This window comes from Hippocampus guttulatus, chromosome 10 (assembly GCF_054856545.1).
Source record: "Hippocampus guttulatus isolate MCC_2025c chromosome 10, RoL_Hgut_1.0, whole genome shotgun sequence".
NCBI classification, from domain to species: domain Eukaryota; kingdom Metazoa; phylum Chordata; class Actinopteri; order Syngnathiformes; family Syngnathidae; genus Hippocampus; species Hippocampus guttulatus.
The window spans coordinates 10,134,624-10,157,353 of NC_141270.1; the positions used below are offsets into that span (position 1 = coordinate 10,134,624).

Below are 22,730 nucleotides of genomic sequence, written 5' to 3' on the forward strand. Positions count from 1 at the left end.
GTTCACTTAATTATTGTTGTGAATTTGAACTGCTTTACCCGCACCGGTAAAGGCACTGCTGATTCGGTTTCAACTGATTTGTGCTCTAACAAATTTAGATGCATACAGTACATCTGCGAAAACACATAAAATCAAGGCACAAACGAGAAGGTAAACACGCTGCTTGCTTGTGTTGTTTCTTCCATGAGCATCCGCAGAGTCCTATTTTGATTTGTTTTGTCAGTTTTAAACGTGCACTACCAACACCGGCAGGACTTAATTAGAACAGCAAATACCCCAACAGAGCGCCAGCACTTTAGTGGTCTTGATGGACTTGTACAGTTTGAGTTAAGAATTTAAATGGACAAATCCAAAATCATTAAGAGTATGCCCACATTTAAACGTTATACAAAGTGAAGATATATATTTTTTTAATACATCAATCAAGCATGACCCTAAATGCTTGATGAAGATATTTAAGCAGCAGGTAAGGCAGGGAAGGCCACACAGACAAAGAAGGAAGATACTTTTACATTGTTCAATGAGAGTAAATGATCTACAACAGCACAAACTAAATGCCAAGCAGAAGACAAGAGTGCAAGATGTTTCGGCAATCAAGGGCGTACATGTTTTTGGGTTAGTTTTTTTTAAACTCAAATTTTACACATGAACATCACGTGTGAACAAAAAAAAAAAATCCTCATGCCAGACATCGAAAACATTTGACACGCCGCGCACTTGTTCATGAATTAATATGGCCGACAGCATTCTGTTGGTTTGAACTCAGACTGGCAGGTCTTTTAATTGGAAAGTTGGCAGTTTATTCAAAGCGCTAGAAACGTGCCAGACCTTGTAAATGTTGACTGTTGACAGAGGCGTTAGCGTGAGTACACAGAGATAAACCGCGCCCAGGCGCTTTGGGTCAGACTGTTTGCTCACAGAGATTAATTTTGACCATGCGTGATGCACTTCGCCCATCACGGAGCTAAAGTTGGATCTCGAAGGGGTTAACATGCCAGGCAATGCGATTCGCATTCGGCCAAGACAATGTGGAGCTTTTTTTGGAAACTGTTTAACCTAGCCGCTCCTCTGTGTGCTCTTTCATTTCTTGTCCAAACACAGCAGTCGGCGCTCGCCTAGCATATTACGAGACTATACAAATGACAGAAGTTCACCTCTCCCTGTATTCCGAGAACCAAAAAGTGTACCTGCTTGGCAGTAGTAATTCATGAGAAGCATAACACTACAGTCATTTAAAACAAAAGTGTGGCCTTTGTTATGCTCTCCACAAATGCAGAAGAATGACTGAACACCTGTCGGCACCATCGACAAGCTATCGCTGCCTTCTGCGCCGCAATTACTCTTCTTGATCTTATTATCACATCGACACTGGTTAAGACTCTTAAACATACTGCCTAGTGAACACAAATCTTCACAGCGTGCAGCAGGCATTGTTCATGAAGCTTAAGGAGCTTTGCAAAAATCCCCACAATGCCGGCCGCCCTGCACAACTTCCTGCTGAAAAATGTTCTCTGAAGCACCATGTGACTGTTTATCTACACGCACACAACTGCAGCAGGATTGCGGTGTCTATTGCTAAGTTGGTCAATTAGATCAGCTCACTTGACATCACTAGGCTGTCAATTTGGATACACAGTTTCGTACGTTCTCATGCTTAATGCATACCTGTCAACTCATACGGTTTAGCCATAGTTCATACGGATTTTGTGGTGAATCTTACGTATATGGCCGTATCGCACAAATCATATGCATTCTAAAAATCCCCCCCCCCCCCAGAATGGTGCTAGTCTACTCGAATGCTTTCATTTCCAAAGTAAATATGAATGGATGCTGTAACTTCGAGCCGATGGGTCAGCATTTGGAGTTGGTGAAAAAAGTAACGCAGGAATACAACTCTGAACACAGGAATGTCACTAAGTAGAATGATGATTAGACATTAACCAGACATTGTATTATGGAGCTCTACAATAAATATCATTGAAAATTTCGTGGGGTTTTTTTCTGCCGTTATTTTGACATATAAAATGCTTTGGTATGTTATAAAGATTTTTTGCTCTTTATAAGGATTTTTTTGGTAGTTTATACAGGTTGGCGCTCTGAAAAGTTGACAGGTATGTTAATGGTTGACTTTGTTCTTTTGCTGCTGCTTAGGGGGAGTGCTGAACGGAGTCATCCTGGCCATCCTGGTGAAATCACTACAATTTGTACATTGCGCCTACTTTTGCTTTGATTACGATGACTCTATCCTGGAAGCGGGACGCTCAAAGTTACCATGATGATAGAGTGCCCTAAAATGTTTTTATTACATTTTAATAAAAAATATTTGTTGTACGTTTTACCTAGATCTGCGAAAATTGGCAGGAGTATATCACAGCTCGAGACCTACAAAAAAGTATTTTGGAGCCATGTATTAAATCTTGGTGGACCAGTGATTAGCGCGTCGACTTCACAGTGCAGAGGTCGTGGGTTTGACTCCTTCCTGTGTGGAGTTTGCATGTTCTCCCCGGGAATGCGTGGGTTTTCTCTGGGTACTCCGGTTTCCTCCCAAAACATCCATGGCAGGTTAATGGAACACTCTCAATTATCCCTAGGTGTGAGTGTGAGCACAAGTGGTTGTTTGTCTAGATTTGCCCTGCGATTGGCTGGCAACTGGTTCAGGGTGTCCGCCGCCTACTGCCTGAAGACAGCTGGGATAGGCTCCAGCACGCCCCGTGACCCTTGTGAGGATAAAGTGGATCAGAAAATGAATGAATGGATGGATGTATTAAATCTTACTGGACAGCCGTCAGTTTGATTTTTAGTTCGGAATTTGATGCAATTTTTGTTACTTTTATACAGGTCAAATTGGAACAAACTCATCCTATAAAAATTACCCGATCGTCTTCAAATTTTGGGTGTTTCATCTAAAAGTGTTTACGATGAAAATATCTTGAAAGATTGGTATGCTGTTGCCATGGCAATGTGCTGTTTACGAAGAAACATTTTGGCTACTTTTGAGGGTCTAAACTTTGAACATTCATCAGGCCTGGAATATATACTTTTATTGTAGAGGGTTATTGTCCTCTGTACCAGTACCCCAATGTGCAAATACCCCAACTTGGCCAGGGTTGCAGGCCCCTTTATAGTTGCTCCCATCTCTAGTTATTACTATTAACTTTATATACTATAATGCGCAGCATGGTTACATTTGTACTAGCATTGTAGTAGTACAGGCTGCTGTCGTTCATGCAAGACACCGCTGCTTCAGGAAGGACAAACTGTGCCAAACAAATCATGTGGCGACCCCTGAAGGGACAAGCGGAAAGTCGCAACAATACAGCAGGCTTGTATTTCTTTGGGATCCTTTTGTAACAGTATATTTGAGAGTTCTTTGACAAATTTGGTTTCTATACACTTTGGTCCATACTGCATAATGGCCACTTTCTACATTTGCACATTTAATATATTTGATATCTAACTGCTTAGTACATATGCGGTATAATTATCCTTCTGGCACAGTTGCAAAGACACTTGTAAGAAGGGGGAACAGCGTCAACTCCATAAAACAAACTTGTGCAGCTGGTCACATTTGTCAAGTTGAATGAAAATGAACAGCTTAGACATAACACACTGTGCACATTTGTTTTGGCCAAGTTCTGCCGGCTGCGCCATATTGCATTTAAATTGCCGAATAGAATGTTTTTATTTCTCAGTGAGATTATAATGTAGTCATGTAGTGTTTAGATGAAAACACATCAGACCAATACTAATCCCTTTGCAGCAAACAACTCTGAATACTGTACTTATTCTTTATGTCGGTAAGCCTGCCTGAAACAATCAAGTCAAATGCAGTGACATTGGCAAGAGAAGTTCTACAAGAGATCAAGTTCTGCTTTGAAACAATGATGTCAAAACGGTTCACTTACTGGAACAAGGAATTTTTTAATCTCCTCCAAAGCATGGCTCATACGGGAATACGCCTCGCCCGGTGGAGCAAAGACTTCAATTAAAACATGAAGATCGTGACTCAGATGGCCATATTTGGCCTCTCCACTGTTCCTTAATTCTTCTTCCTGTGGAAAAAAAAAAAAAGAAGAAAATACAGCGCAGTTCAGTTACGTCGAGAGTATATGTTCAGTTTTATATGCCTGTGCATGAACTTTAATGAGATAAGTCTTGACAATGTTGCCAGGACAGAAGTTTGAATAGCAAAATACCGGGTATAATAATAACAACAACAACAATACATTAATAATAATAGTAATAATAACGAATAATGATAATACATCATATTTAAACACTTAAATTTTACCGAGAATTGTTTTCTTGTTTGTTTTTATCACACTGTAGCTTGCAGTAGTAAAGGACTGCTCTGCCCCAACCCCCCAAAAAAGGGACTACTATGCATCATATGGTGATGGTTACTTGTTTACTATCCAACCATTTTTCGTCTGTACTGCTTATCCTCACTCGGGTCATTGGTGAGCTACAACCTCCTCCAGCTGATTTAGGTTGAGAGACAGAGTAGGACCTGAACTGGTTGACAGCCAATCGCAGGGCAAAAATAGGCAAACAACCATTCACATCTACGGACAATTTAACCCTTTCGGGGCCAGCGGTTACTACAGTGGACAGCTTATCATGTTATCAGGTTACAGGGTGCATGAAAGGGTTCAAGACCATTTCTGCCTTTCTAGATCAGTATGGTTTTGATGGGAATATGCGACATCAGATTGGTTAATTTGTGTTTGACAATGTAACAATTGCCTCATCAACAGTGACACTGCCAGCGATTGGTAAATCAGTATTACATTTCTCACTACGAGTTGAAGAAATGAAATGTGGTCTTTCTTTGACTGAGCGCCGTGTTAATCTGCTTGATCCATGAACACAAAGTGCAATATTGATGCGCCCTCCAAGATGAGCTGTCACCCCATTGCCGAGCTGATGTACCCAAGTGGGTCACAGCTGAATGAGATGGTTGAGAAAAGCACACCACACTGACTTTGCCTTCATGCCAGCCTTTCCGACAAAAAGTTTATTTGTCAGATTCTCCCAAAAAGGATGTCAGAGTGTCGACAAAATCAATATCATCAACACACAGACACACACACACACACACTGGCACATTGAAGACACAAACACAGTCATTCTGCTTGTCTTTGGTACCAGAACCATGGCACAGGTATATTATCTTTTCCTTTGCTACATAGTGTCATAAATCGAAATTCTCAGCGAGACTCTTCAATGATTTAACACGTTACTGGTCAATTAACTCAGGAGGTTAGGTACCGTTAATTGAAACCAAAGATTGTTCAAGGCCTGTGGCTAACTCCACAGGGACTGAAGACCTAACAATTTCATTTCAATCAGTCCCGACAAAGCCCTTACATTTGTTTACTTTTTTGTAGTCCAGTCCTTCAAAAAAAAAAAAAAAAAATGTCCTTGACAAACTAAGACTTCTCTGCCAAGGCCACTATGATAAAACAGATGTCTTTGTTTCAAGGTTTGACAAAGAACTTTGAACACGGCATTGTAAAAAAAAATTGATAGGGCTCAGACAAAACTGTGCATTTGAAGAAGACTGAGGTTGGGTGTTCTTGAAATCGCTTACCTTTTAACTCAAGGTTAAATTTAATATTCTGCTATTTGGGCATATTTGGTAATATTTTGAAAGATGGATAAATGTGTGGTCATACACAACGGATCGCAGTGTAGCCCACTGGGAATTCTGATGTTTATGACAAACTGTGTAGTGTAAATTAAATCAAGTCCAAGCAAACCTGAGCCAAAGTAATGAAAAAAACAAAAACACCAAACTCAACAAGACATGAAGACTAGATACCTGACAGTGACTACGATCCAGAGCAAGAACAAATGAGCCAACCAAGACAGCAAGGAGGCAGGGAACTAAATGACATGACAAGGAGGAACACCTGGACAAGACAAGTGGCTGAGGGAGCTGACTGGAAGACACAAGGGATTGGTTGACAAGCACAGGGGGAAACAAGGGACACGTTCAGAAATTCACTCTGATATCGGTGCGTTATTCTGAGAGTGTGCGTGTTCGGAGAGGCTCCTCTTTATTTCCTAATGCGACCCATGTTCTAATTCTGGGTTGCGAGAGCCCTTATCCAGACGGTTTTAAATGCTTCAAACACACCTGATTCAAATTCAGGATGTTTATCAACCCTCTCAGAGTGTCCGTATGAGCTTGATCACTTGAATGTGACATTTGACATCTAAAACAGGCTGGATCGACATCCAATCAGCCAATAAGCAGCCCGTGCTCGGGTTGCTTCCATCTCTACTGCATGACTTCACAGGCGCATGGTGTCCCCAGTCGAAACACCTAGTGCATGCAACGGCACTCAGTTTTTGGTGCGCTCTGAAAAACCGAACAGCAGATTTGAGCAACGGTCAGGGTGAAGCAGTGCGTGCACGGAGTGTATTTCCCAAAAACACCAAACGGACAGAAAAAGACATGAACCACATGAAAATAAGAAATAACATAAAACCGAATGCAAACCTTAACAACATCATGACAAATAAGTGGCAGCAAAGCACTATTTTAGAAATGAAACTCCACAACTAACTTTAACAGTTTCTGAGCATCAAGATGGTGGCAAAGCAGGCCCCCCCCAAAATTTTGGAATATGTAAATGACAAAGCACCAATATGCATTGTTTCACTGTACTATTCATCAGTGGACGCAATGGTTGGACATTTATGATTCCAATGTATACCCCACTGGGATGCAATTAAATCCCAACTACGGAATTCTCTTACCACGTACATATTAAATACATACAAAGCAGAACAAAGACCAGACGACAGTGCCACACTAAACCTATACTGTATACTGTATGGTCAATTGAAAATGAAGGACAGAAAACGCAGACCAGCCAACTTTGTCTGATACAGAAATATGAGCACACATTTCATTGCTTCAAGATTGTTGGAAAAATTATGAACACACATAAAAATTGATACATTGAAAATAAATTGCCTGTTAAGAATTCTGTCAACTGTGTGTAATTAAACGATTAGTCGTAGGAAGGAAAACTGAGTGCAATACAGCTCAATAATCAACAGCATTATGAAACAAAAAGTCAGAACAAAAAGCAAAGAGAGATTCTCCAATCCCAATGACAATAACATTTCAAGGAATTGTAATTAATCAATGAATTGACTTTGCATTTTCCGAAGTGCACTGACATCAAAACCACAACCCCTGATTTCTTTTAAATAACTAACTCGCCCTCACAAGAATGTAAACTGACATCACTTCTGATCAATCCAAAGTCATTAAAGCCAATAAAAAAAAGTTATGATGACATCAGCAAGAAACTTGATGTATCCTGTGATGGGGCTCCAGCGCTTTTCGGATTGTGAGTAAGAAACGTCGCCAGTATAAAGAGAAACAAAATTCTACAGGACGACATTGATGGAAGTGGCACTGTTATGACGGCAGACTGAATGCGCGCACGCCCGGGCTAAGTTTAGCTCCAGGGGATGACATGTCAGCACGACAAATGACTGGAGCAAAGTGCTTCATTATGTTGCACTCACACATAACAATTACACAATATGCTTTTAAATTATTCATATCCTCCCCTACTTATGTTTGACAACTGAAAGCTGTTCATCTCTGCGTGTGCTTGGATGTTATTTTCAAGTTGCTATGAATATTTATATTTATTTCACATCCCAAACAACCCATAAGACCATATTTCAACACAAAATCGATTTATATTACCTTTGCTTTATCCCTCATGGACCCTTTTCCGAGGATGGACATCTTGACTCCTGTTTCCTCTTGTAGCCTTTTCATGGAATTTCCCCGAGGCCCCAGTAGCTTTCCAACAAAATTAAACTGCAGCAAAAGGGAGAGGAAAAGCAAGAAGTCACAAGTAGAAACATCTAAATTGTAACATGAACCAATAATTTACACTTGAGGAAATTAAATGTGATCCGTTTGGGGGGGGGGGGAAAGGTAAACCGCAAAAGGTGTTTACTGGCCATTAGTCTTTTTTTAATCAATATAATCTCAGATTCCTTTCACCGCCCGCCACGTGGGCAAATATCGTGTAATGTAGCCTGTAATAAATCAATATAATTGTGCTTTTTCTGTAGCGAATGAAAGGTGAATGGGACCCTCATTCCACGGGTTCAGCAGAACATCATGCCACCTATCTTTGGCTTGAACTCTGCCCTCGCTGGTCGTGTATCTTATTGGTTTGAGGATCATCTGTAGCGTTCGGTGAGAGGAAAAATATGGGGAAACATGGGATGAAACCAATAACATCCCTGAGACTGTTTTGGAGGTCAGTGTTGAGATACAGTCAGACATAATGAGTTTCCTCCCAGTGGAAATTAAGCTATAGTATTCAGATGACAAACGATCAGATTCAAGCCCCGGGCTCTGACTATCATTTCCCTCGCACTCTGCACCAGCCTATAGGTGTTCATATGGGCAATAATGTCTCGGTTGTTTGAGCAGATAAGCATTTTCTTTACATCAGAAGGCTGAAATGCTCACTTCTGGCCTGCTGCAGATAAATGTATTCTCATTCGAGGGGGACGTGAGTTGAAACACAAATGCTTAAAATTGAATTATATATATATACATATATACACACACACACAAGTGGGACAAGGAGTCAGCAGAGGGCACTATGATGAAATTATTTGTTACGGTGATATTTCACTGAGCTGCCAAAACGTGGTGGCAAATGCTGTTTTTAATGTCAGCGTTTGTTAATAAAATGTCTCCTTCATCCGCTATGTTTGCAAACATTCGCAAGCCTAAGAAGCTCCGTGAGATAGCACCTTTAGAATTGCACACATTGCAGTTGCAGCAATGACTGAATTGATTGTATAAAACATGCATTCGTGCATGTTATAGCGATGTTTTTGATGTCTGAATGTCACTTAGTCGAAGATTAAAGAGAATAGGGAGCTTGTTGGTTTGTTAGGTAGCAGGGCAATGCCAACAAAAAAACCCAAAACAATTTCCTCTAATCCTAGTGGAGTGGTATCGCATTTGGCGAGTGCACTTAGGTCTAAATCTTCTACAAAAACCTCAATAGAGTCATCCTTTGTTTCTATCAACTTTAAACCATTCCTCTCCTCCTGAATACAAATTGCAGCGTCTCATCCAATTTACATCTTAGTATACGAATATCTGTCTGTCTACTAGCACGTAAAAGGGAGGGGAGAAATCTGACAAAGACAGAGGTGCTTCTACTCAAATGAGCTCCCAACTCATTTAACTGCCGTTTGAGTAGAAGAACCTCTGGATAAAGACCAAAGAACCGGCACAAGTCCGTACAAAAGGCAAATTAAAGTAAGAAAACAATGTGTGGTATGAATTGGATATAGCTTTAGCACATCCACTGTATTGTATTTTTCCTGATATGCGTGTAGACTACATAGCACCACGGGAATTGATTTTCAAATGTCTGTTCTTATTGTGAAGAGACCACCTTGAGAACTGAACAGGTGGTCTTCGTCACCCCACCACCACTTCACAAGCCTAACCCAGATGATATTAACCTTCACACAAAGCAACCTTCTCCCGCTGCCAATAACTCCAGAGCCAGCTGCGGGGCTGCTGTGACTCAACTAAGGCAAGTGCACACTCAGCCGATTTGGTCAACATTAACATCTCCGCTGTGCGCCATGTTAGTACCAAGACGGAACCATTCTCAAGAAAATAAAAGCATCCCTGCTGTCCTCGCTTGTCCTCTGATCTGCGTAATTAAGGCACCTTTTGGACGCCTCTCCTCACAGGGGCCGCTTTGACAGGACTTTGCCTAAGTTGGCAGGGAGCTGGACAGCAGATGGTCATAGCTGCTACGGTGGGAACACACTTGCTGGGCATGAGAAAGAGAATGGCCTGTTTTCATTAAGTTAATGTCTGGAGCCATTCTGCACCTCCGTGGCGGGCAATTTATGCTTTGAAGAGGGGGCAGGTACCGCTGTTAAATGAGCTTTGAAATGATCCAATGTGCCCCCTGCTGTACCAACTCTGATAGTTATGTGTATATTAGAGGGAAGGATGCAAGGGATTCTACAATTGTGGAGGAACTACACCTCCATAATTCAATACTACAAGAGTATGAACACGTTTGCTAAGATTATAATGCATGTATTGTTTTGATTGGTGACATTGGATAGCGACTGGGTCTGCAAGCACAATGGTAATAATTATCCATCCATCCATTTTCTGATATGCTTTGTCCTCACAAGGGTCGCGGGGGGGGGGGGGGGGGATGCCGGAGGCTATCCCAGCCGTCTTCAGGCAGTAGGCGGGGGATACCCTGAACCGGTTATCAGCCAATCGCAGGGCACACAGAGGCAAACAATCATCCGGGCCCACACTCACACCTAGGAACAATTTGGAGTGTTCAATCAGCCTGCCATGCATGTTTTTGGAATGTGAGAGGAAGCCGGAGTACCCGGAGAAAACCCACGCAGGCCCGGGGAGAACATGCAAATTCCATACAGGAAAGCCAGAGCTGGGATCGAACCCACAACCTGCGCACTGTGAGGTCGACGGGCTAATGATAATAATTATAATTTTTAAAATGTGGAATGAGAATCTCCTGGACAATCTACCAAAAATCAGCATTGTTTTTTTGAGGCGCATTTTGCAACGCAGTGCCGGCATCAACATTTCACTACACTATGTCACACATGCTCATGTTTAATTCACAGCATGCATGCTGTTTCACTTATCAAAGCAAAACACCTTTCCATAAAGAAATGTTTCTTTGGGATAGACAGTAATGGAATGCCGCTATGAAATGAACTGAGCAGAGCACTATCTAAAGGTCACAATAACACAGGATGGATGTACTCGAAATGGTGCTATTCACAAGGACATATCGTTGTTATGGGCTGTACATAGACGAGCAGGGCCTGTCATGCTATATGCAAACTAGCTTGTTGAGGTGAAACAAAAAAAAAACTGCATTCAAAAGTATGCACATGCTGTCTCAATCTTAAATGGCACCGGGTGAATTCGAATCATTTTACGAAGGTTTATTGTAAGGAAAACGTACAAGTTAAAAAGCTACCAAAGTGCGTATACTTCACATCCCAAAAGGTAGGTTGAGGAAACTAAGTGAGCCATACATGTCCTGATCTCGACCTGCTGTAAAACTAACATCACATCTAATCTATCCCATTTTACATCAAGAGGTCCACAAAACACTCATAGGCTCCAGCACACCCCGCGAACCTTGTGAGGATAAAGCGAATCGGAAAATGGATGGATGAAAAATAAAAATAATCTAAATTATTCATCAACTTCATGGACGGACGCGAAAATAATTACATTTTTCCTATTTATACTTGGGCGGCCCGAGTGGTTAGCACGTGGACTTCACAGTGCAGAGGTAAGTTCAATTCCAGCTCCGGCCTCCCTGTGTGGAGTTTGCATGTTCTCCCTGTGCCTGCGTGGGTTTTCTCTGGGTACTCCGGTTTCCTCCCACATTCCAAAAACATGCATGGCAGGCTGATTGAACACTCCAAATTGTCCCTAGGTGTGAGTGTGAGCGTGAATGGTTGTTCCTCTCTGTGTGCCCTGCGATTTGCTGGCAACCGGTTCAGGGTGTCCCCCACCTATTGCCCGGAGACAGCTGGGATAGGCTCCAGTACCCCCCGCGACCCTAGTGAGGATAAAGCGGTTCGGAATATGAATGAATGAATATTTATACTTTCATTCTGATCTTAGTTTTAATCACACAACATTCTTCTTAATTAGCAAAAAATACCCTGTGTCGAGACAGGCATGGGGACCAAGAATACAAAACGTATCCTCAATGACCATTCCCTTGCTGAACTGTTCGTTTATGAACATGATGGAGGCAGACACCGCCAACCTCTAACACAGATGGTGCATATTTTCTTAGCAAATGAACTTTTTAAGCACCAAATAACTTTCATGAAGATGAATTTCGCCCGGTATGCCAGCATTCTGAGCAGACCTTGTCCACAACACACATTTGGAAAGCAAGAAAGGCACAGGCGGAACCGTCAACAATGGCATGGCTTCATTCAGGCGTCTCGGGATGCAACAACGAAGCATCCTGCATGATAGGCTCATATGCTCGGAGAGCCAAGACTAAATGCAGGGATTAGTCGAGGTTATTTTACTGCAGGCTGACATTCATCTTCCATGCACCAATTCAGCAGATCAGAAACTATGTGAAGAGTTTTCCCAAGCAATAATGTAATTAATTTACATTTAATTACGCTCAGGCAGGAGGGCTGCTGTAAGCAAGAACGGGCACTGCGGCACGTCCAAAACTTGACAGAAGAGATTTATGATGTCTTGTGAATTTCTCTTCTGCTCTGCCACCAAGGCAGGACGTTATTGAACGCCCGAGCAATCAGCAGCAATGACAAAAGTGAGCCGAGAGTGTGAAAAGAAAAAAAAGCCAATTAGCTGTATGCCTCTCAGTGGGAGACTCATTGGAGAAGGAACACCTCAAAAATATATACACAGCATGCATCTGCACAGTCTGTGCCTGGGAAAAATTCAAAGGGGGTTTTTGGGCTTTTTTTTTTTTTGCGGTAAAACAGTAATTTAAATTGGAACAACTTTTGAATATAACTTATTCACATTAATGGCAACAACGTTAGTGCTTAATATAACAAAGCAAAGAAGTTCTTTGCTACAAAATAATTAGCTGACTTTTATTTATTTATTCATTTACCTTTATCTTGAGCTTTGGCAACCATGACAACAGACAACAGTTCTTTGTTGTGAACTGCTGGAGTGCTAATTTTCACAACAGCAAAGCTTAACATATTTAGTTGAATTGTTTGTTGCCTTGAAATTTTGAGTTCACTCAACATTATTTTTGACAGTACAGAACTAGCTCAAGAACCTGACAATGGACATATGCCTCATCTCCTGTTTGATGAACTATGCCTCTCAAAGAGACCACGGTCAGTCAGGATGGGCGGCTGCACATGTAACACTGTCGGTGGCACTGAAGGATTTGTATTTGAGTACCTCTGGTCTGGACATTCAAATTTGGGGCTGCAGCTCAATGACACACTAGACTGGTCAGATAACACTGACATCCACAGGAAAGTGTCTGGCTTCCTTTTACATTTGTAATAATCTGCTGCTAATGTTTTACATGGCTGCTGTTGCCATTGCTGGCCTGTCTGACCTCGATAAATGTCTTTGCGGCAATTTTGGTTTTGTATTTGAGTAGCTCCGTATGTATGCTGCTTTGACTTTAAAAAGTCCCTTATGCAGCCTTATAGCTGATCAGGGGCTGTGCATTAATTTTTTTGAATGTGGTCATCAAGTTATTAATCTGTGCTTCTTGTATTTTCATTGATTCTATAAAAAATTCATAGCTCTTGTTATTTGCAGGCTCTGCTGTGCTTTCATTAACTATCTAATCAAGAACCGATTTACCTACTGGAGCTACAGGACATCACTAGATGAATGCAATTAAGCGGCATTGTAAGGAAAGCACGCAGCACTTAATTCTTCAATAATGTGTCGTCTCCACGTGGAAATTAGTCTGCGACAGAGTAACCTTTAAAAAAAAAAAAAAAAAAAAAAGTTGTACTGGAGTTTTCAAAAGTTTGCTCCCTCAGTTATGTCTCTTTCTCTCTTTAATTTTATCAACATTGCCTTTGCCGAGAATTCACGATAAATTGAATGGAAATGGGAAGTAGAAGGTATTCTGAGATTTCATGATTTAAAACTGAGAAACAGAGCGGAGATCCTGAAACTCAAAGTTAATTAATGTATGGATGTGAGCTTACTGGGCTCAAGTACTTGGCCAACACAAGTACAGTGTAAAACAATTCCCATAGGTCCCGGAAGGACGGCATCAAGAATTGCCACGGGAACAACGGACATGTTATACTCCTGAGTACCAGCTAGTACTGTTTATCATCACAATGATTTTGAGACGTGCTACTTTAACCCTGTCATGCACCCTGTAACCTGATAACATGATAAGCTGTCCACTGTAGTAAGCGCTGTCCCTGAAAGGGTTAAGGTAAATGTCTTGACTTTGCGAATTGAAAGAGTGGACTCGCTGTAGATATGATATTGACAGATATACGGAGCAGTTGCGTCTTACCTTTGGATACTGTTGCACAGGGATGAGAACTCTTTCAGCAAGCTTAATATTTTTATTGCTGATAATGTCAAGGTATTTCTTCATTATGCCATCTTGTTGCAGTTCATCACCTTCATGCTTTTCAATTTCTGCAGCGAAGAAGACAAAGGGGATTATTAGTTATACTGTGCATCAGTCCGGTGGCAGGGTGATGGCAAATAGTAACAACAACAACAATAAAATCTGACTCTGGGGACACTTTGGGAGAAATGTACTGTAACTGTGCGTAGCCTCACACAGCTGTAAGTAAGAGCACATTATGACACAAGTTTAGCCTGCTGCTGAATGTCATTAGAGAGCAGTTGTTTGGAGTGGTGCAAATTAGGTTGATGAGCTCTCAAATTAAGATCATATTTGCAGATAATTGATTTCGATCAATGCGCACTGTCTCTGTATCATTTACATGAGTGGGAAATCTTGCACAAATTGGGCCAACAGTCATCTGACATGTCCAAGTTGGATGGGAAATTGATCAGAGGTGCAGCAGACTGAATCAGCATGGCAAAAAAATGGCTCGAAACATTCCCAGTAATGACTTCCTGGAGAGAGCCTTTAAATGCAGTCGAGCTCCAGCTGTCAAAGGACTCTGAAGAGCTGCAACATTAAGATGCTTGTGGGAGATCCAGAAATGAGATGAACAGCAAGTTCGAAAATGAAATGCAGGCATTTTGCCAAGGCACGATTGTTCCTTTGGATCCTTGTCACACACCTATTTGACGTACTCTTACGGGAGTGGAACTAAACAGATTAGAGAGGCCCTCCAACTTCAGCAATATATAGTGGACCCCGACTAATCACAGGGGATAAGAGCCGAGACCGGTCAGGAATTGCGAAAAGCCTGGAATGATTGATGCTACCTAGAAAAAAAAATCTGGGGGGCAGGGGGGAACTGAGGTCTCCACAAATAACGGGTAAGAGGTTCCATAAAAAATGCATAACCACAAATATGCGGCGGTCATCTGTACATGTACAGTAGTATGTCAATATTGCTGACAAAAAAATGTTAAAATTATTCTGGGTTGGAGAATTTTTGACATAATGTCCATTTTATTAGGTAAAACCGATATTAAATGTCTGTCTTTGGTCTGATTGTTATTTCCGAAGTATGAATGTTTATTACATTGGGGGTAGTTTACACTGGTGTATGATTGCGCTGCATCATACAAATACAGTAAGATTTGACTGATTGGGTGTGCGTAGAGGTCTGCTTTTGTTTAAATGTTTTCACATTAGGTTGTGGATTCATTTTTAAACATTATTTTTTATCGTGGCTTGCGACCAGTCCAGGGTGTATCGCCCAAAGTCATCCGTGAGAAACTTGTGCACAGCTGCAAACTTAATGTGGATGAAGCGGTAGAGAAAATAGATGAATGGTTTCATTACGATCGGTAATAAGATGACAACATCAATCAGTTTGTTTACACAGTCGATAGGGACAGGGCCGGCCCGCGAATATTGGAAAAAATTTTTTTTAAAAAAACAATAAATAAAAATAAAAATTATTTAAAAACATGGATAAACTTCCAATACACAATTTGCATGAAAAATTGGGGCGGGGTGGGGGCGGAGAATCTTGGGACAGTATATATATTTTTTTTGTGCACTCAAAAAAAATCTGTCAACCTGCTATAAGTAGGACATTAGCATCGTGAATGTGGGCTTGTTGAATTCATTGCAGACTCAAAATGCATTCTGTCAGGGCACACTATCAAGTTAAGTTATTCTCTTATTTTTGGTCCCTATTGGTGATACTCAGATTAGTTTTGAATTGTTTTGGTACTTTTGTACTTTTATTTTTTTTAAATACTATTTTGTTTTGGGGTTTTTTTCTTGTATTTATTTACCTCATTTGTGTGTAGCAATAAAAAGACAGTGAGGACTTTTACGTTCCACAACAGTGCATCTCTTGTGGTCTGCAGCCTGCCACAAGAAGATTGTGTTTGTGTGAAAGAGGGGTAAATCGGCTTACTGTGAACAAATGTGGCAAAACAGTTGCACATGCATCATGGTTTTGCCACAAAAAAAAAAAAAAGGGAGCGGGAGCAATGTGAGTGCAGGGATCAGAAGAACACGAAAGTAAATTGAAGGTCACTGCTTTCAACTCTCACACGGGATAAAAAAAAAAAAAAAAAACATCTCATTGCGGGGAAACGAATCATTTCAACTCTGAGTTACTATTCTGGTGCTCTTGATCCGCTCTGATGCAATGGCCAAAACTGCTTCAGCAGTGCTGCGCAGAGAAGAGGAATTTTGGGAAAAAAAGGAAGGTTTAAAGGGTCAACTGTGGGATAAATGTGTCTACCTCTACAATTGAGGAGTCACACCGTGTGTACACAGTTTTAGTCTCCACGCATGACCTAAGGAGGCCCAATTTCATTTCCCAGACATCAAAACGAAGGAAAATAGAACCATTGAATTGTGAAAAAATAATAAAAGAGAACCTTCATACTGTGATAATTTGTCTCTCGGTATGTTAGCAGGTGCTTTTTGGTTTACAAAGGATTGTGGGGAAAGGAGGATATTACCATTTTTAATCTGGGGTGGGGCGAATGACGAAATGGGAGAAAGTAAATACAAATTACCCCAAAATTGAAAATAAAGAGAACTAAAGGCTTCGATTTTTTTTTTTTTTTTTTTTGTGTTCCAGCCTTTGTCAGTTGGCTAGTTCCTGGTTGGTGGAGAGTTACAATATTTCAATTATTGCTGCAATTATTGACTTTTTCTTTTTAAAGCCAATGATGAAGGCTCAACAATGCAGGAAAAGATAAATAAATCATATAACTGCATTAACTGATTGTTTGTTCATATCAAAGACAAAAAGAGGCCAAAGGCATGCTATGATTTACAGCATCAATCTGTTAGTTGAATGGACTGAACAGAGCAATTCGTTTAGTCTTTTTCTGCTTCAGACAGATGAGTGTAAATGCGGGGCAGGACGGTTCCTGGACAATATGAGTGTTTCATCTCTTGCTGTTTCTGTTTGTGACTGATTGATCTGTTTGCTCTGTGATCAAGTAATGATTGACAAGTCAAAGTCAATTGTCTTCTGCGTTAAAAAAAAAAACTCATTTTAAAAGGAGAGTAAAAACCAATTACCGCGCATACAAATGGGATGTGAAAAAGCAAGCAAATCAGGGAAATGCAATTCAGTCATTTTCAATTGGTCAGAGACGCTTTCAATATGAAATCATCTGATTCAATACGAATGGGACTTTAGTTATCTACATTGGTGTTCGTACAAGTTGTTAAAAATGTCCCAATGGGGCTATTTTGTTTTATTTCTAACAAATAATTTGTCATATTTACGACTAGAAGTTTACAAAAGCCCAACTGACAGTTTTAAGGCATACAAAACTGTGATTAATTAGTAGGCACAACCCTCTTGGGGGCACATTTCCACCTCTCCGTCATAATACAGCCATTTGTTAAATATGCAGGATCAGCAAAACACTTTGCCAATTTATTTTAATGAATAAACGCAATGCAAACATGCTCAGATCAGTGCTCGTGGCATACATAACGTATGGTTTGCTCATTAATGCGGCAAGTGTTCACCACTTGAGGTGAACACCATACCCATTCTTTATTGGTTCACCTCCCTGCTCTTATTGAGCTTTGATTTTTACAAGTCATCAATGAGAATAGGAGGCCAGGCATACCATCAGTGTGTGTGTGTGTTTGTGTGTGTGTGCGCGCGTATGCTGAACACAGCTGTCTCCCGCTCTCCTGCTCATGAGCGAGCGATGGACCATCTGTCGATGCAGGTGATTAATGCGTTGTCTGCTCTTTAACGGCGGACTATGTGACGCGAGGCGCGGCGAGACATCGAGCCCTGCGAGTCTGAGACACAACTGGCCATGCCATTCAGACATTGTGAGGAGTTAGTGGTTCACTTTTGACAGTCATCTGACAGGCTATCAGCTTCACATCTAATCCAATTTGTCTTTTAAGAGCCGCAGTACCATTTGTTGTGCTGTTTTTATTGTGTGTCCTCATGTCAAAATGTGGTCATAGAGAGCTACTGCAAAAATGTTGAGAGTTTATACCACACCTTTCAAACTCAAGGCCCGGGGACCAGATCTGGCCCACCACATCATTTTATGTGGCCCGCAAAAGCAAATTAGACATGTCAACTTCTACCATGATTGCTAAAATTTGAACCAAAATTTCAACTCCTCATATGTAATAAATAAGACAGATATTGGAAGCATTTTCTTGTTACCAAATCCCTCATTACAGTAACTTCAACAATCGTTGACTCAACCATTATTCTTGACTTCTTTAAATGTTTTCACAGTCATAGCGGTGCTCCAAGGAAAACAGTCACTTCAATGTGGCCCGCGACAAAAATGACTTTGACACGCCTGGTTTATACCATACAACATGTTATTTAAGTGTTCATTTTACACCTGATTGCAAATTATGCATGTAGTTCATTAATTTTGTGGAGCATTTCTTTTGCAGGTTATTCCAACAGACTTGAAGCAATGGTTTGATTAAACAACAAAAATAGGACAATATAATAAATAAATAATTGGTTTTCTTTTTGATACATCACTGCACCTGGCTGACAGACGACATTGCGTGCCGTAATTCATTTCTGGTTCTGGTTCTATTTATGAGTAGGTTTTCTCTCCAGTGTCCAGACATTTATTAGTTTGCCTGTTATTTTTCAGTTTAAAGTCGGATGGTCTCCGCTTTAACATGGTTCCAGCAAGACATCTGTGAAATGTGTACTCCAGAGTGGTGGGAGGCCAACTTGTGGCTGCTTCGCCATGACTACACAGTTGATCAAACAAAGACCTCAGCATTTGACAGTCACTGGGTGAGAACATCACCGTGTTAGAGGAACCCCAACACCTGCCTCTATGGTATTATTTTTCCTCTTTCCCAAGCTCAAGGGGGACATCAAGACGGCACTTTTTGAAGATGTGGATGACATTATGATGACTGTGACGAAAGAGCTGAGGGGGATCCTGGCAAAATCCTACCAGAAGTGCACAAGGGCATAGTAGAGATGGCTGGGAAAGTGTGTCAAGACTTTTTTCACACTGCACTTGGTTTTCTTAGTGTTCACTACAGACAGGACGCAGCTCATCCTCGGGCAGTTAAGTTCATCTCCCACCTCTTGCTTATGTAAAATTACTTGGCACGGTGTTGATTTTTAATGTCCCATGCGTGGCGTGTCCCATCTCGAATTGTAAAGTACTCCTTGTCCCGGAAATGCTCGCCGCAAACACACGCGTGGGTCCCTGTCCTTGTGCACACCGAGTTCTCGACAAAACCTGCGTAAGAACACTTACGCAAAAAATGCGGACTATCATGCCAGTGTGCATCTTGTTTGCTGTTTCTGTTTCACCCCTTGCAAATTATTGCTATGCATTCTGGCATGGTTTTTATCTTGTCCTCCTTGTTGTCCAGCGTCTATCTATTGTCCATCAGCACACGTTACTTCTCGTTGGACCCAACATGGACATACCCATGTGTTGAAAATGTTGCAATTAAAGTAAAATAAATCAACACGGAGGTGTATTTTTTCAGCTCTTATGCATTTTTCCAAAAACTAAACTAATTAATTTCTACCACATATGCAAAATTGATGAAGCCTTCCTTCAATCGATGAACTAATCTACCGTATTTTCACAACCATACAGCACTGTGTATTCATAGGCGCAGTCAGTTATGGGTGCAATTTCTGTATACATCACATACACAATGCACACTGCATTATTCTAAAAATATTCAGTAGTGACAGGCCTACTTTATCCGTAATCGTGTCGCGAGAATATCTCAACTTGCGTTTAGTCTGACCGCAGCATTCACATGTTTAAATGTTAGCCTCCCTTTTGTCGTTGACATTGACGCAGCATTTAATGAGCCATTCAAACCCCCGAAGAGGTACAGTTATGCCCATCTCCATTCTCTGGCTCATTCACTCATTAGAATTGCTCGCAATGCTCCAGACCTTGAAAGTGAAGGATAATGGAGCCAAACATTCATTGTGAGTCGACTTTGATAACCTTGTCATCTTAATACTGAAAATGTAATGGACAGTTTCACTTTTCCGGGATGTGACTTTTGTGTCCTTTTGATGGGTCACGTTACAAGTTGGTTTTGATCTGTCACAGTTGCCAATACGTATTTCTAATATAGAATGGACAGGCTAATGAGTGAACAGGAGAGGCAGGTTACAATATCAGTATCCTATTAGTATTCAGAGTAAAGCTTTGTTTTAGGTCTCACAGCACACATTAGTTTGTCAATTAAGCGATGAATCAGATTTTTAAAAAAAACCGTTTACATTCCTATGTCTTAATTCAAATGCGGGACTGTGCAGAAATTCACAAACTTAAATGGATTATGATTCACTTAGCCTACTGGCTTGGTGCGTAACATGTCAGAAAAAAGACCAAAGAGCATTTTTTTCGAAATGAAGTTCAAATGGCTTACTCTGACTGAAGACAAAGATAGTCAGTCACCTTTCAGAAATCTGACAGTACAGTATTTACTCTTGTGGGGCTGAAATTCTGAGGAGTTGGACAGTTCTAAATTGAACAAGGTCAAAATGATGAATCTATTATCAAAGTAATTATTGATTAATTTGATCAACAATTAGTTATCGATTCATTTTGCACATGTACCATACAACAAAATGAATAAAATATTCTGTATCTTGATCCTGTGCTACAAAGTAGATTATGCCGCACCATGGCTGGTCTTCATATGATAAGCAATAATGTCTGTGGATATTTGAGTGTACCTGTTGTGAATGTTGCCTGGCATACTGCAGGCCAGATGATCCTATTTTGTGATCTGGATGACAGTGGGAAGTGCGGGACAGTCAGGTGTTTCATCAACACGTTCTCATACACACCGTATGCTTCCACTCTGCTTCCCAGTGAAGGACACACACGTTTACCTTTTGATAGTACGATTGCAGGTGACATTAAGCTGCCATCTTTCTCTTTGAGTTGAGCATTTATTGTGTGTCCTTGACACGACACATGAATGCACAACAATTTGCAGACATAAAATGCATTAGTATAATTACATCAACATTTCAATTATTGATTGATTAATTGACAACTCATCATTTCTCATATTAATCCAGAATTATTATTGAAAATTGATGAATAATGTGCAGATTTATTATTTTTTAATTGTCCAAATGCTCTGTATTTTAGCTTCGCACCAGTAAATGTTATCCCGTTTATGCAGTCCTCCATGAAGGCGGACTGGTTATCTCTGTGTTTAATCCTTTTTTTTCCCTTTATTTTTTTAAAGGTAACACAACTGTAGAAATAAGATACAGTACATCCTATGTTGAACCAGCTGAGGTTATTCCTATGTTTTTCTGTGCAGGAATAGGCATGCTGTAAAGGTGACACAGTACTTGTATTTTAACGAATCCCGAATGACTTGTCTGCATGTTTATCTTGGAGTAAATCACTGCAAAGCACCTGTCTCTGTCTTTACACTGTGAAGTTGGAATTAGTCCTTTGTGGAAAACATAACTTTACTCAGCATGCAGAAAAAGATCTTGTTGAAAGTTGGCCTCACATTTTGGTCTGCACAATAGACAAGACAGAGGAACATGATAATTTATGTGTACACTTGAAATTAATAGGGGGAAAGTCATAGGTGGTTTGACGTTTTTGTATTAATCTTAACCAGAAAATATTCGAATGCCTATGTTTGGTGAACGTTAACCTTATTTGTAAGTTGTCACCTTTTTTTCCACTTAAATGACAGCACATTCACTTAGGTCAAATCATTACTTCTCAAACTTTTTGCAGAATTACAATTCATTTTTTGTGGCGAATTAAGGTTTCGTCGTCTGTGTTTTTGGATGGTTCGCAATACATAATGATAAACTTTTCTAACTTAGTGGGCATAACCATTAAAATGTGTGCACATATTATAAAATAGTTAGGAGTAGGCCTACTGTCTATGGAGTGACATACCTTCTGCAAGCAGGCGTAGAGCATGCCCAAACTGAGGCTCCAGCGTGTTTTTCTCAGCTACCAATTCAGGTAAGTAATTATTTTGATGCATTCTATCGGGGCAGATTTGCATGCACACAGCTGGTCGTGCAGGCGTCCGATATGAAGCTCCTCGCTGCTGGTGCTGGCAGCTGCAGACTCAAACACGAGCAGATTCCTTCTTTTTAAAAAAAGAGCCAGGATTATTTCGTCCTTCAAGGAATCCGGTGTGCTTGCTTGCAGGCAGACTTGTGAATCACACAAGTGAGCCCATCTCTTCCACCCCTGGCTCTTGCCTTTCCGCCTCTTCAGCTCCACACCAGAAGCTCATACTGGGTGCTCACGGCACGCTGCTCCCCGCCCCTGCGAACACGATTGGACACATGCTAGGACAAGGGATGCTGCAGACGAACACACCACTCCTCCTTCCACATGCATACAGTAAAAATGAAGTACTGTACTGTAGTATAATGAAAAAAAAAGAAAAAAGAAGAAAAGAAAGATTGTTTAATTAATTCTCATAGTTTCCCCCCAAAAATCATGTGGTCATCATTAAATCAAGTGGATTACTCAGGTGAAAGTAAAACTTTCAAGGTTTGACATT

The 22,730-nt window shown here is 40.7% G+C and overlaps 1 protein-coding gene across 2 annotated transcripts in view; it reads right to left on the reverse strand.

Moving 5' to 3' along the window:
• The window catches only part of khdrbs2 (KH domain containing, RNA binding, signal transduction associated 2), a 44,670-nt gene extending 22,234 nt beyond the window's left edge, over positions 1–22,436 (reverse strand). Inside the window, exons 1-4 of one of the 2 annotated variants that reach the window (XM_086122852.1) lie at positions 22,109–22,393; positions 14,106–14,233; positions 7,739–7,855; positions 3,906–4,052 (exon numbers count right to left, since the gene is read on the reverse strand). In XM_086122852.1, coding sequence (XP_085978978.1) covers positions 3,906–4,052; positions 7,739–7,855; positions 14,106–14,233; positions 22,109–22,220 — 504 coding nt within the window. In that variant the 5' untranslated portion in view covers positions 22,221–22,393. Of the gene's footprint in view, positions 1–3,905; positions 4,053–7,738; positions 7,856–14,105; positions 14,234–22,108 lie in introns of both variants that reach the window. The other variant, XM_086122853.1, reaches the window with a different exon arrangement.
• Between the last annotated feature and the right edge of the window lie 294 nt (positions 22,437–22,730).